Source organism: Homalodisca vitripennis, chromosome 1 (genome assembly GCF_021130785.1).
Source record: "Homalodisca vitripennis isolate AUS2020 chromosome 1, UT_GWSS_2.1, whole genome shotgun sequence".
NCBI lineage: Eukaryota > Metazoa > Arthropoda > Insecta > Hemiptera > Cicadellidae > Homalodisca > Homalodisca vitripennis.
Genome location: NC_060207.1, coordinates 7,705,998 through 7,721,619, shown reverse-complemented (window position 1 = coordinate 7,721,619; position 15,622 = coordinate 7,705,998). Strand labels below are relative to the sequence as shown.

Below are 15,622 nucleotides of genomic sequence, written 5' to 3'. Positions count from 1 at the left end.
GAAAATTCCTATTCAATAACTGTTTAGCCATTTTGTCCATTTTCAAACATTAATTCATGAAGTCATCAAGATATTTTTATGAAAATCGGACATTTACTATTAACCCATTGGCCTACAACTATGAGTTATCTCGTAGTTGTGTAATACGTTAATAAAATCCAATATATATTATTAATACAAACAAAACCATAAAAATTTATGTTCGTCTGTTAATCTACATTACTTTATCTATTAAAAAAAGGATTTGTAAACGAAATACATTACGTCATTGATGAGAACAATAAAGTATAAACAATGCAACAGCTGAGAGCAGTGGACAGCTGTGTTGCCGTCTACGTCACAATTCAGTAGCTCTAGTTGCCGGTTCGCGCTAACAAGGTTATGTTATTGTTTACGTTCATTTTATTTTTTATGAGTTTCAAAATGAGTCAAAAACGTATAAGAAGTGATTTTGAGATTAATAATGTTTTGTTTGGAAGTGAATTTGAGGAAGGTGAAGAATCTATTGTTATTGAAAGGCAAGTAAACGTGACATTGATTGTGAATCAGATTCTAGTGATGAAGATATTTGTGATGGTGATATTCATCCAGAAAATAGTTTACAAATAATTGATTTGGATCTTGATAACAATATGGAGGTAGGTTTTGGTTTTTTTTTTAATTTTTTAAAAATCGCTAACATTTTTATTTCAAGTTTAAAAAATATTTTATGTAGCAAAATTAACATTAGTGCCCTATTTTTGCATGAAAGTATGTTTAATTTAAAAAATAAATTAGTTCTTAAAGGGCATAAATAATTTTCAATATAGAAAAAAAATTGCTTTAAAAATTTATGTTTCAAAATATATAATTGTAAAACTGTTTATTAAAAATAAAAAAAGTTTTTCTTAAATAATTTTTAAAGGTGTTTATATAAAATACAATGTGAATCTGAACAATTTAGTAAAAATGTTGTGTTAATATTTACTATTTGTACGGTTATTTATCTAAAACACTACAATTTGTGTAATATTTGCTGGCCTAACAGGGCCCAGCACCGAGAGATATATGAGGTATGGCAATGGGTTAATTTATCTTCAGATATTTGATTATCTAAATATTTTCATTCATTAACTAGTTGTATTACAGGTGTACTTCTCAAATTTGATTAAAAACCTACATTTGACTATTAGTGTAACTTTAGTTTTCGTTATGTGTTTCAAGAGGAAGTCACTGGGAATATAAAACACATACAATGTTGTATAAATGTTTATTTAAATGCCATTTTAAATCACAGACCCTTAATCAGTGAAATTACAGGCACATTTCTTTATTTCTAACAGATTAAAGCTATCATTAATTTAAGCTTAATGCATGAAAGCTGGTGTAAATTGAGAGATTCAGAAGTTTCTTTGGTGCCATAGATTTTTCCAAAATCTTAAATACATACGCCAACATTGTTAACTAAAATAGTCAAAATAATCATAATTGACTAGTAACTTAAAACAATAATTTTTTAATATTATAAAATCTATTATCATCACTTATTAATGAAAAAATGAATGATTCAAGTTTTGCTATCTATATAGTGGCCCCAAAAGAAACTATACAGGGTGAGTTTTTTAAAGTGATCCAATAGCTAACTTTTTAATTACGTGAACTTAGCACCACACTTTAAATTTGGAACTTGCTCAATTTTAAGTTTCACTCAGGGATACACTTTCAAATTTTTTGAAGAAGGCCGCCATTTTCCAATATGGCAGCCAACTTTAAAATCTTTTATGGAACACTCTGTATTTTATGTTGTTTTTAGATTCTACTCTACAAAATAAGACATTTCTGCTTTTCAAAGTTTTTCTATATCTCTAATGGTTCAGGAGCTACGTGGGCTGGAAGTTTTCGGATTTTTTTCGGACTGATGATGAAAACTTCCAGTCCACGTAGCTCCTGAACCATTAGAGATATAGAAAAACTTTGAAAAGCAGAAATGTCTTATTTTGTAGAGTAGAATCTAAAAACAACATAAAATACAGAGTGTTCCATAAAAGATTTTAAAGTTGGCTGCCATATTGGAAAAAATTATGAAAATTTCCAGTCCACGTAGCTCCTGAACCATTAATGATATTGAAAAATTCTCAAAAGCAAAAATGTCTTATTTTGTAGAGTAGAATCTAAAAACAACATAAAATACTGGGTGTTTCATAAAAGATTTTAAAGTTGCTGCCATATTAGAAAATGGCGGCCTTCTTCAAAAAATTTGAAAGTGTATTCCTGAGTGAAACTTAAAATTGAGCAAGTTCTAAATTTAAAGTGTGGTGCTAAGTTGTGTAATTAAAAAGTTAGCTATTGGATCACTTTAAAAAAACTCACCCTGTATATGTTTTGATCATAAATTTTATCTATTGGTACAGTAAAATTATACAAGGTTTATTACAACTAAGTTTGTTTATGGGGCTGCATACCTTGGTCCTAATTATAACAATTTTGCTACCACCCTGCATAACGTTAGTACTTCACTTTATTAAACATTCTTTTGAGTACAACTCAGGAATATGTCAAATTTTTGTATAAATCGTCATTTGTTCGTTGTTTCAATTTTGCCTCATCATAGCAAAACATCATTTTTATTTAGTAAATATTAAAAACATAAAATCCTAACATTCTTCTACGATTATTAAATACACTTAATGTACCTCTTGCAATTCTCAGTCTTTCTCCAAAAACGGTTACTACAAATTAAATCTAAATAAAATAAGAATTGTAAAACAATAAAAATACACTGATTGCTTCAAAGTATTTGTTTTATGTAGACATAAAGATGTATATTGTTGTAAGTAATATAAGATCTGTAGTTGTGACACCTACGTTTTATAAGGCAAGGCTTTATTACTTGGGTAAAAATAGTTCATACAGATACATACAGACACATAAATACAAAGTAGAACAATATTTGTATAAATGACATCATAGAGCATTGATAATAAGAAATAACAGATTAATAGGTGCTACTAAGGAACAGAAAACATGAATTTATTTATAAAGTATTTTATTCATTTTTGCTAGAATTGCGTTTACTGTGTAATTTGGACAGTATTGAAAGGCTTGTATGTTTGTAAATGTAAATTAACAAAAATTAAAATAAATCTAAATATAAAATAAATGTTCTCATATAATAAAATAAAGATTAACATAATATCAGTGTAAAATGTTCTTCTACAAACAGACGTAAGTGATTATTGGATAATTGCAATAAAAACGTCTTACGGACACAATTCTTATGAAATGCATTCGATTCTGCTAAAATGAAAGTAACTGTTACAAAATTAAAATATCAAATAAATAAGTATAATTTTATAATTTAATTCACTGCCAGAATCTGATAGCCCTACAGTCAGGCCTGCTGATAGCTTTTATCAGATCTCCTTAATTGGTACTTTATTAAAAAACGAAAATAATACTATCAATGCTCTGTAACAGTCGCAAAAATAAAGCAGAATAACATAAAATGCACACATTTCTTTAAGCCATTAAGGAACTCTTTTAATATAATAGGCCGTAATAAGCTTGTAGACTTCTAGTCTGTGGCTGTCAGAGCTACGACAGTGAAGCGGATATCGTCAGGATCACGAGAAGTGTACTCGCGAATCACTTTGGCTCCATCCTGTACAGGAAATTACAAATAAAGTGCCATGATATTACTGTGCACTGCAATACATAATGTATCTGTGGATGTTTCACTGAAAATATTTTCTAATAATAAGTATGTAGGGAAGAAACAATTCTTTTAATCCAAAATTACCTTTCAATTAACTGTATTGAAATTTATTTTAGGGTTCCCTAATACCAAAGTGAAGTGGGTTTGACCAAATTTATTGAGTGTAAGGAGACAAGGTATGATCACTGCTCAAATTTGGTATTTGTCTACACCCTAGAAAAATATCTGCACTGGAAAGATATTAGAGAGTAACATTCTACATTTTGACGTGTAATGTACAATTTTAATTGCATTTGTCGTAAGATGAGACCAAATTTTCAAAGACGTAATAAAGAATCTCTGATTTCTATTTTAGCGGCAAATCACGTCCTGTAGCATTCCAAGGATATCAGGATAAACACACAGACAATTTCTGATATATGAAATATACTTCACATCTCTTTGTCTCTGAGTAACCCACCAAACAAAAACATTACTTTGAATTAAGTAACTAAGTTTTGCCATTTTTGCTTAATGTTGCACCAAACTCTGATGCTCTTAGTGTATGTCAACATACAGAAAAGTTTAGCACCTGTATTTAAATTTTTTTTTTTTACATTCAATTAATTTGTATATCATGAGTAATAAGAGTAAACACTGACTTAGTAGTTCCATTACATCATTTAGGTATTAATAGCTTGCATAGAATAGCACAGTATTTACTATGGCTGAACATTAAACACAAACGTTAAGTTACAAGAAATTAAGACTTTTTCTAAATCCATATATTTAGTTTGATAGAGGTATATGTACTATATTTATATTTGTTTCTATTCTTGTACAGTAACAGTACATATTTAATAAAACAATGTGTATGTCATTTTAATAAATCATTTTATTTAAATCATAACTTTAAGTTTAATCACATTATGTTTGATCTACTTTCAAGTTTGCAAATCTGAAATGCTTTATTCACCTGGAATGATCTGCACTATATTTATAAACATATCTTACTATTTTGACATGTCATTCATCAACACCGATGTTCAATAGTTTTTACTCTTATCCTGGTTAATAAGGACTTGTATTTTGACTCTTACCTCAAGAAGGGAATCGGGAGTTGTAGGTCCATGATTGATAGGAAATGATTTTCGGCCATCTGCAAAAAAACCTTTTATTAATCGTTCCCAAAATGACTACTTGTACTAAAACCCAAAATCTAATTTTCTAGACCAACACAGGCTTATCAGTACAGTTTTGGACACCATTTTATAGGTTTGCAAGAAGTGTCAGATACACAACTACAAACTTTCATAAAAAGTGACAGTCAATTATTGCCTATTTTCAGGCTTTTTACAAAAAACTGTTAGTTTTGTTAATTATCAAGTAAATTAATTAACCCATTGCGGATCGTATTGTTTTGGCGTGCGGGCAACAGCGGGCACGAATTAATTTACGGTCAGCGGCCGCACGAACAGCGATGGTGCGCCACATCGTATCGCTCGCTATTGTATACTAGAAAATTCAGCTGTGAAGGTATTCGTTCAGATGGGACATGGGCCTGCTGGACTATCCGTGATGTAGGAACGATAACACGCGAGCAAGGTTCCGGGGTTGCAGGGATGATGTCTGAATCATAGTCTAAATAAAGCGGCTCGGGTGAAGCGATTACAACATCCGGGCCATTGTCTAGACTAAACCCACCAACATGTACGTCTGCGTCGTTTAGTTCTGTATTACTAACCTCAAAAGTATTATAATAACAACTGTGGAAAACACCCAATCAGAAGCGCTAAAAAGCAGAGAGTAAACTCATATGAATGATTTTTCAACTTCGACATACAACTGCGATCTGTATGATATTTATAAAACTTTTGAAAACTCTAAACGTAGACCGTTGTTAAACACTCTTAGTTGACAAGTGAAGACGATCGCCCGATCTATCAGACATTAACAGAACTATTTGGAGGAAAACTTAAATGTAGACCGCTTTTGCGACCTGAGCTCGTCATCGTGCCGTCAGGCAAGGCAAACGCTGTGACGAGCCCAGCTCGTCAGTGATCCGCAATGGGTTAAACTACTTACTTTTTAACTTGTTTGTTTCATAGAAATAAATCGTAAAAGTAACTTAATATAAAATGTGTTGAGCCAGAAGATTTTCGTATATAATCAATGTCCTTCATTGGCACTGTTTACATGGAGTTATTGAAATTGTTAATGGAATTCTAAAAACCTCGACCAAACTGTAATCTCACAGTAAGACGTTATTTTCAAAATGAAAATTACAAATCTTAAATCACCATACATTACTGTTCAGCACAGTGTTTTTAGCCCGGTAATTGTTGATGGAATAAAATAATCCTTTTAAAACCAGACGATCAAAGTAAATTTTTATAATGGCCTATAGCAACATACAAGCAAATTAATTGAAAGACGTTTTAACGCTTTCATTATTATGGTGTAGTTATTGAATACAGTATTCGATAGAAGCTAGTACAATAACCCAAGAATCTGTTAGTAGGGTATAACCGTGTCTGCTTTGATTGCCCATTTCGGCTGTTTTCATTACCTTGGCCTTTGGTTTTCAGGACATTCACTTTTAAGCCTGGTGGAGCCAGTACATAGCATTTATTCACTTATGAGGTCACTTTGGTTCAATTTTCTCTCCTTTGGATCTTAATAACTTCTGAGATTTCTACATTTTTTAAATTTTAATAAATGGCATAGCAAATTTTGCTTTCATAACCAACTTTATTTCAAATTTCAATGATTAGGTTAATCCATTCAGACAATATTACACCTAATATCAATTTTAATAAGACTAACAATTTGTAATATATTCTAACTTACCCAATTCATAAAGATCTCCATCCTTGCACACAAGAGCAACAAAGTGGAAGTTGACAGGTTCGTTGGGACTGGGAGCCTATAGATTGAACATATTAACATCAATATACACACAAACAATAGTCTAGACTGATGCCATAACAATTCATTTTCGATGAAAATTAAAGACAACAGAAAACTACACTAAGATTCGAGATGTCTTTAATATTCCTACTCGCATTGAGTAACTCTGCTCTTGGCACTGAAATACCTTGCTGGTCTGAAGTGAATCGATTTTAATTTGATTTTCAGCAAGTCATCTTTTATGTTGATTAAGTACACTAAAATCCTGAACCATTAAAGGAGTGGATTCAGTTAATAAACTTCATTTAAAGTTAAAACACACTGTTGGTGCAGATATATTCTAACTAACATTCAAGAGGAAAGAGTCGCATTGCATAAGGAAACAATCTAGTTTTTCTTTAAACGATCAATAAATCGATAAAGGAATTTCCCTTAAGAAAGGAACAGATGAATATTTCTAAACCTTTTGTTACTTTTCCATTTTGAAAAACGAACAGGATTATGTTGTCCATCCTCTATAGATATCTCAAAAGTTCCAGACTGTGCTTTGGTACAATGCAAGGTGCCTATCGTCCCTCAGACTTTGTAAATATTATCAATAAATTAAGCAATTCAAATCTTATACATTTTAGTCACAATTAAAGGTAACCTAAGTTGAGAAACAAATCAAAACCATGATATACAACAAACAAGCCTGCTAATTATTTCACACATTGTTGGTAACAAAGCGGGAGAAATGTAACATTTTTAAGTTCCTACCTCAGTTTGGCCCTCCTGAGCGAGCTCCTGGTGGGCATTGATCACCCCCGCATTCTTCATCAACATCTCCCCACGTTCTTCAGGAGTAGCCTGCTTGGTGTCTTCGAAAAATTGTTTTAAACAGCCATCTCCTAACTGAATCCTATCACAAGAAAAGAATTTTTTTACTTAAAAAAGTGGCAAAGTTATAGTAAATGGCTCCTTAGACAACATTTAAACTGGGGCATAAATAAAAAATATTATATATTTAATTAAAATAAAATTTCATTACTAATTAAAAATAAAACTCAACATTACTTCATTCATAAAGCAAATATTAACTCTTAGGAATGTGGTAACAAAGTTTGAACTTCAAAAACAAACTAAATGAATAATGATTTTTAGAGTTAATAATGACAATTTTAGTGTGCAGTACTACTTTGATCAAAACAGAAATTTAACAGCTTCTGTGCTGCTAACACAACCTAATTTCTATTGCAATAAATATTTGTATAGGAAACCACTGGAGGGTTAATTGTTTCATTTATGGCAAGGTTATTGTTGAATTATAGTTTTTGATCCTCTGTCCTAGGGCTAGAAATGTGTTCTCCGAACAATATCCAGTACCTATTAATCAAATATAAAGCGAAGAACCATCTCAAGACAATTTAGAATGCCTGGAAATCGCTCATTCTTCCTGTAATAGGAAGACAATAATGAAGTAAAGCAACCACCGCCTGGTATTTTCTACAAATTATTTCTGATTTTGCATGTATGATAACACTACTAGTTATAATTAGTTATATTTCCAGTGCCAAAGTTAGGTCTGCCTCATTGCCCACCTCAATCATGAATATACATAGCCTAGGTATGATATGCCTACTTCATTCAAACTTCCTCTACTTCTCACATTTGTACTCTACTTCTGGTTTGTGTAATAAGAGTGAAAAATATCTCATACTCCAGATTTTTATATAAAGCTTACTATTCAATGGACCAATTTTAGTGCTAAATCTCTCCACTGCACATCAAACTGATCTTCAGATAATGTGCACATGTACTTAAAAAAGCAAATAAGAACAATACGGACTGGAACGATTTTAAAGCGTTGTTCACTCAGGTAATAAAAACTGTTTTCCCCAAGTAATAAGTAATATTACTATGTAGTAACTAGAATATTAAACATAGGTTTGATATCTTACAGGTATAGTACAAACTACTTTTCTTTATTCATTTTTTAGTTCATACTGAATACGATTTTACAAATAGTAGATGGTTATCCATACCAAGTGTTCGGTATTCAAAATATATAAAAAAATAAACAAGCAGAACAAATCTTGTTAGAAATCTGATAACAAAATGAATAAACATATTTTGTGTTATACTCGCATTGTAGTTTGAAAGAATTTAACAAATGTTTTTCATTGTTCTATAATTTTCAATAAATAAAAAAAATAGCTTATGTATATTATTATTTATATTCTAATTTAACAAATCTATATTATTTTTGAAAAACTCACTTATCAAGGTTGTTGCCAATGCTATGTAACAAGGCAATAGTTCCACAAGCATTCTGTGCAAACTGTTTCATATAGTACACATCTGGTGAAACGGTTTGGCCCTTGGCTTGTACCTCTCCTTCTTGTGATATTCGATGCTCTTCATACTAAAACAAATTGGCCTGATTATACAAGCTTTTAAACAATAAATAATAAATGTAGCTAACTACATTAAGAAATTAAATGAAAAGTTAACCCTTGCCGAGCGGCATATTAAGATAGAAAAACATTTTACCGCACATATTTTTTTTATTAAATTTTCTTTTTTGTTTTAACATTATAATTACATAACTGCATGAAAAAAGTATATAAAATGTTTTTTAATTAAATATTTACAAAAATTAATAATTAAAACTTGATATTTTTCAATCAATAATATGAATAAGTTACAATGCCTATATTTTGTTAGTGAGTAAAATACTTGTATATTACCCATATTTGTATGATTAGAAATATTATTTGTCAGTATAACTCAAATATATTATCTTGAAATGGCTGTAGTGAACGTGTAGTGTAGCGTCCTTGGACTGACGGGGGCACGACACCAAGACGAGCGAGGCATGGGAACGGCGCGGCACGAAACATGTCCGATATTACTGTCACTAATTTCTTACATATTTATTTATATATAACTAAAAACACAACACATAAAATACAGCTAAAATAAACATAATGTAAATGTAAGGTTACTTCAGAATCACTGATCACGAGTTATTTGTTTTGTTTACTTTACAATTATCGCATTGGAAACAGCGGGAAAACAAATAACACACAGGTTTATTGATACGTGCTGCTACCTACTAAACAGAAAGGCGTACTAAGTGTACAGGGCTACATTGACAAGTGCTGCTACGTAGTAGGTGACATTGAAAGTAACGTGTGGCGACAGCCAGATGGAACGCGGCTGGCGCATATATATACGGATGCTGCTCGGCAAGGGTCAGATTTCATTACAAAACAGAACATTACTCAACTAAAATTTGTTATGAACCATTTTAAATTACCTCAGCATGAATCATACGGTCTGATTACAAAATGCCCTTCATGAATGAATCTACATTAAAACCATACAAATTTGAACAAGCTTATAATACAATATTGAACATTACTCAATACACTTACCTTTTTCAAGCATTCAATTTAAAAGTAACCACACGAAACACTTGAATATTTTAATAGTTATTATTCCCTCTTCATATCTGTAACTGATTAAATTCAAATACAAAAGATTAAAAAGAATTAAAAGCCTATGTATTGAAAAGTTCTTATAACTTATCATCGATCTATATATATATATACAGAAAAAGAGAAATTGCATTATAAATCCAATCTGATCTGAAGAATTCTGATCGACAAATAACAAAATTCACCAACAAGCACTCAGATAATTGAGAGACTGTCATCTCAGGATAAATTGATGAATTCTGAGACCCATCCCACCAAACCTTTCAATACAAAGGTTCTTAAACTCAACCCCCCAAAAAAATATTAGATATTAGCATAATTTCATTGTATATAGATTTACCAACAACTAATTCTCAATGTCGGATTTAATAAATGATAAATAATTATCAAAAATTGAGTAAGACCACCCATTTCTGAGATATCAGACAAAATATACAAAATTCAGTCTCGAAAAACATGCTTTGTTCAGATTTCAAGTACATCAACTTCATTAAATTGGTAATAAACACAAAAACTTTATAACCAAAACTTATAGACAATGTAATTTTGAAGAGAATGATGTAAAATTGGCCAATAATAAGAAAAAAAATTTTAAAAATTAATGTTTAATTAAATTAACAAATACGAAAAATAAGAAAAAAAATACAATATCTGTTTATTAAATGAATGTTCTTCGTAAAAACAAAACATTCGTAGATTTCTTCAGTCAAGTAAATAGTAAAAAAAAAAAACATGATATCAAACATTCACATAGTTGAGAAACAAGATTTTTAAAATACAGCGTTAATAGAAATGCTTTTGGTTTATTGAAAATCGAGGGTTGGCAACACTGCTGCAACAATACAGCTCAGCTGTTGCAGTAACTCATCTATCATATTTGGTTTGTACAGTGTATGTGTATTATTGTATTATTTGTACTTTATTTGTGTTTTTTAATGAAAATATTATAATTCACAATGTAATTTAAAATCAAGCCAATCACAAAACAAAACAATTTATCATTTACACATATATATTTCTCTGTACCACAAAGATCTCGTATTTTTCACAATTAAGACCTTTTTTACTAATATTTAACCGGTATTTTGAAAATACTATCTTTGATTGTATCAGTTAGGCAGGAAACCAATCATATGAATGAGATGTGCTGTGATCTGGGAGCTGATGCTAGGGGTATGCCCCAGTACAAGTTCGGATTCCTTCCATGATATTTTTAATGAAGTGTCATGCATACGACAACATTACCATCATGATCGCCTTCACTCCTTTTCCACCATCAGCTACGTTGCATTTGAAAAGCAGACTATAAGTTGGGATTCTAGTGAGCCGAACTGAACAGAGGCACAGCTCATCACTTGGAGCAAGTAAGAGATTAAATGTCCAAGTGGGCACACAACTGTACTGCCAGTCACTCTACAGAAAGCGTCCGAGCACAAACTTTTGCTTTGCTTCAATTTATACCAATGGATGGGTTATCTCTTGAGTAACTAGTATAATCAAAACATACTGCTGACTTTACACTTCTCTCTGCCAATGGCACAGTGCAGAGCAAGATAACCGGATCAAGTAATGTAGAGCGTGGCTGCTGCTTGAATGGGTGACCGCTGAGTAATCCTGTCCTTGCAAGCATCCCACCTGCCCGGTCGTTGGTGGTGGTTCGGATGCTACCTTTAAGCTGTTGGTCCCCAGGTTATGTTAAAGAGGGTGTCTTAGCCCTAACTTCCTCCTGATAAAATAAGACACCTTTTATTCTGTTTGATAAGATAAGAACTGTTCTCTCCTTTTTTATACGATTTATTCAACAAATTTTCATTGTTTGGTATTTAAACATAATTAAATGCTCATTGTAGTATTCCAGGTAAAACTAACCTTATCAGAGGTTGGGAACAGAAAGATGAGAGCCACCACCGGACGTGGCACAACTGCCAGCAAGTCTTGGTCCAGTCCGTAGACATCCACAATTTGCCATTTTTCTGGAACTCCTACACTTACCAGCAACTGAAAGGTAAATAAACACTCCAATTAGTAATAGATCTATGTGGGTAGTACTCCTGCAACTCCCTGTGATTAGGGGATCAATCTTGTTTATCTTTTGTAAACTACTGAAACACTAACAACCAGCTAAGTGTTCTTATAATACTAGTAAAATATTCTTTATTATCAATAAAGAGGGGTTGAAGCTAGAATTTTTATCCAAAGTCACAAATGTTCCTTTTTTACAAAACTTGTTTGATTGTATTGTTATGGAACGACAGACAATCTACTTGTTTTGGTATGGCATGCCAGTTTTATCAAGGTCATACAATATACAGTATATGCATAAGAATTTATTGTTGTGTTTCTTGGCATAAAATTACTACATCAAAGTCCCTTCTTGATCAAAAGATAATTACTATGATCTTGTGTGCTAAAATCAGCTTTGGTTGTTTCACTTTCACTCTGATTTGTGGTAATGTGAGTTACCATCACGTAGTCCAGACTTTGTGACCAGTTCTCAGTGATTTTTACTTGCTTTGTTTATGGTGAAAATGGCTCAGTAACAAACAATAAAAAAAGGAAACTGCTGTTATGGATTGGGGTTCTTTACAGGTGAAATATTTTACACCAGAATCCATAACTTCTTGAGTGATTGATTGATTTTTAAACTAAAATGAGTAAGTGTTTATAATGCAGACAAAACATTTTAATTTTTTTCATTAAGAGCCATCTGTACTAGTGGCCATCAACATTGTAGCCCCACACAAACAATGTTCAGCCTCATGCGTTTTAACGACCTTATTTTTAGTCGCACTACTATGAGAGGTTTATCATTTTAAAGATATTATTAATACACATCCAAGGGCTATTGTTTTTGTTATTGTTATCCAGAAAAATCTTGTACTTTTTTGTACTTCATTGTTTAAATATTCACAGAGTATACCCTTTATAAAAAAAACTAATAAGCATTTGGATAGGTACACATTAATTAAATCCCTTAAATGGGACAACTCCTATGACACGGGAGATGCCCATAATGGTGTAAAGTCCATGAGGTTTATAAGTAAGTCCTTCTGGGAGAAAACTCAAGGTCGTTTCACTACAGCTCAGGAAAATAGATTCTAGCTGGCACGCATTTAAGCCTTTACAGGCACACTATTTTGAAACTTAATAATCTTATTAACCCTTTAAACCCCAGCCATTTTTCCATGGACTTGCCAGAAAGCCCATGGCGATAAGGGTCCGTAGTGCAGAATTGAGGAAAAATACATCTAGTTTTCTTATTTTTGAAAATAACTTTTAGGTTTTTGTTTTAAATTGTTCACAAATAAGTGTACTCTTAGATGTAATAGTTAAAAAGTACTTTTACAGAATGATTTTTTTTTAGCGTATTTATACATAACAAAAATTTTAATTTTTTTAAATTTTTTATAGTTTGGACATACTTAAAAGGGTAGAAAAAAAATTGTAGCCCCTGAAAAATGAAGCAATTTTGTTGTACACATATTTCTTACTACACAAACAAAATTTGAAGAACTTTCCTTGATAAATGCAGGAGATATATCCAATTAATTGTATTGCTGCATAAGCACTTCTTCATATATTTCCACATACACGTCAGTAGAAGTATACAGATATGTCTTGTTACTTGTACACAAAATTCCCTTCTGGCAGGAACATCTTCAAAAAAATTGTAGAGAGCCCTAAGAAATTTAACTAGATTCCACTTAGCCCCTGATTTGAACACATTTTTGAGGATGTGCAAACCACAGGTGCCTATAAATAAAAAAGTATAGGATCATCATCATTATTCTCAGTCTGAAGTTCCTACTCCAGATCTTTCACAGACTTTAAATTTACATTAAGTCTATCGATAGACAATGAGAAATGTTTTTTTTTTACATTTATGTGCTTTGATTGACTTCTGAATTTTAAAATCAAATTGCTCCAGTGCTTTTAGTCAAAGAAGTAGAGGTAAAATATCTTGTGGTCACTTCATGACTTACAGGATCCCAATACCTTAGTGCAATACCCATTTACTATTCTGGCTAACTTTATTCATGCTTTCGTCCAATATAGAAACAAAGGCAGATGATTCCTGGACTTCCTTGTCCAGTAGGTCTCGAAAATACTCAACAATACCAAAGTTCACCAAATAACCAATTTTAATACACTCAAGTGAAATTTTTCCTGCGATTTGACTATCCATAAATTGACTCAAACACTTTGGATGCAACTCCTGATAGCAGGAAAACCAGCCTAAAACAGCTACCACAAAATTTTCCAGGACCAACTTTTGAATTTCAATGACTTTCCATGACGTACTTTATTTCCATGACTTTCCAGGAATTCCAGAAGCGTGGCCACACCTATGTATATTGCGATAAGAGTTAAATAATTACAGAGTTTTGGAGTTAGACTTGCATCATTGGGGGGGGGGGGGGGTGGGGGGGGGGGGGGGTGGGGGGGGGGGGGGGTGGGGGGGGGGGGGGGTGGGGGGGGGGGGGGGTGGGGGGGGGGGGGGGTGGGCTTGTATGCTTCAAATTTGTAGATAAGGCTAAAAAAGATATACTGATCATTATTTGTAATCCATACAAAATATTGTTGAGTATATCATGAATATATCTTATAATTAACAATATTTTAGCTTTAGATTATTTTACTATAAATATTAAAAGAATCTAAATTCCAATTTAAGCATTTCTTAAGGTTTTCAGTGGTTTTTTTTTTAAATTTTTATTTTAGAAATTTTAATAACAATTTTAACGTAATGCTTAAAAGGAGGGGCCCTTAATAAAAAACTTTATTTAATGTTAAAGAAAAAAAAATTATTGCCAACATTTGTAAACTCTGATTTGTGCTGGAAACAAATATTAGTGATTTACTGTTTGTATCTTAATGTTGTTTTTTTTTTTTTTTTTTTTTTTTTTTTTTTTTTTCTAACTATCCTGAAAATTTTAGCCTAGAAGTGGCAGTCAGAATTTCCCTGGGTGGCAGGCCAAATTTTGCCTTTGTGCAGAGGTTCACTAAATTGTTTATAGATTGCACATAATATGCTAAAACTGTAGAGTAAGATATATATTTGCAATCATAGATTTTGAAGCTGGCACATAAAAATTGTTTAGAATAAGGTTTTTAATAGTGACTTTTTTAAACTGAATACAACAAACCTTGTTTTTAAAATGACAAAATTAAATAGCCTTAAAAAATAGTAAACCATATTTTTAATTAATTCCAATATATTTAGAAACACTTTGTTTATTTAAATGCTCCTAAACTTTTATTTTAAACATCTGTAAAAAATCTTAAATAATGTACAGTATATTACCCCTACTTAACTTTTATGTAAGAAATAAAGAGGATAGGTTAATATTATTGTAAGAATGTTGTAAATTTCAAAACCTAAAAATATTGCATTGAAATTCATATTGTTTTTTACAGCTCCAAAAAGTGCTGTAAAAGTAGTAAATTCAACAGGAAGGAAAACCCGTAAAATTTTCAGTATTTCACCATTTTGTTTCTACAATTGTTAGGGAGCATTAATTTTCACAGAATATTTTCAAAACCTACTTTATTAATT

The 15,622-nt window shown here is 31.6% G+C and overlaps 1 protein-coding gene across 1 annotated transcript; it reads right to left on the bottom strand.

The window, feature by feature from the left end:
* Positions 1 to 2,762: 2,762 nt before the first annotated feature.
* Positions 2,763 to 14,078, bottom strand: LOC124366546 (ubiquitin carboxyl-terminal hydrolase isozyme L3). Its single transcript, XM_046823409.1, has 7 exons — positions 14,049 to 14,078; positions 11,935 to 12,081; positions 8,842 to 8,987; positions 7,343 to 7,484; positions 6,524 to 6,599; positions 4,774 to 4,832; positions 2,763 to 3,640 (listed from the first exon to the last, which is right to left on the bottom strand). The coding sequence occupies exons 1-7, from the start codon at positions 14,076 to 14,078 to the stop codon at positions 3,554 to 3,556; spliced, it is 687 nt and encodes a 228-aa protein (XP_046679365.1). The 3' UTR covers positions 2,763 to 3,553.
* Between the last annotated feature and the right edge of the window lie 1,544 nt (positions 14,079 to 15,622).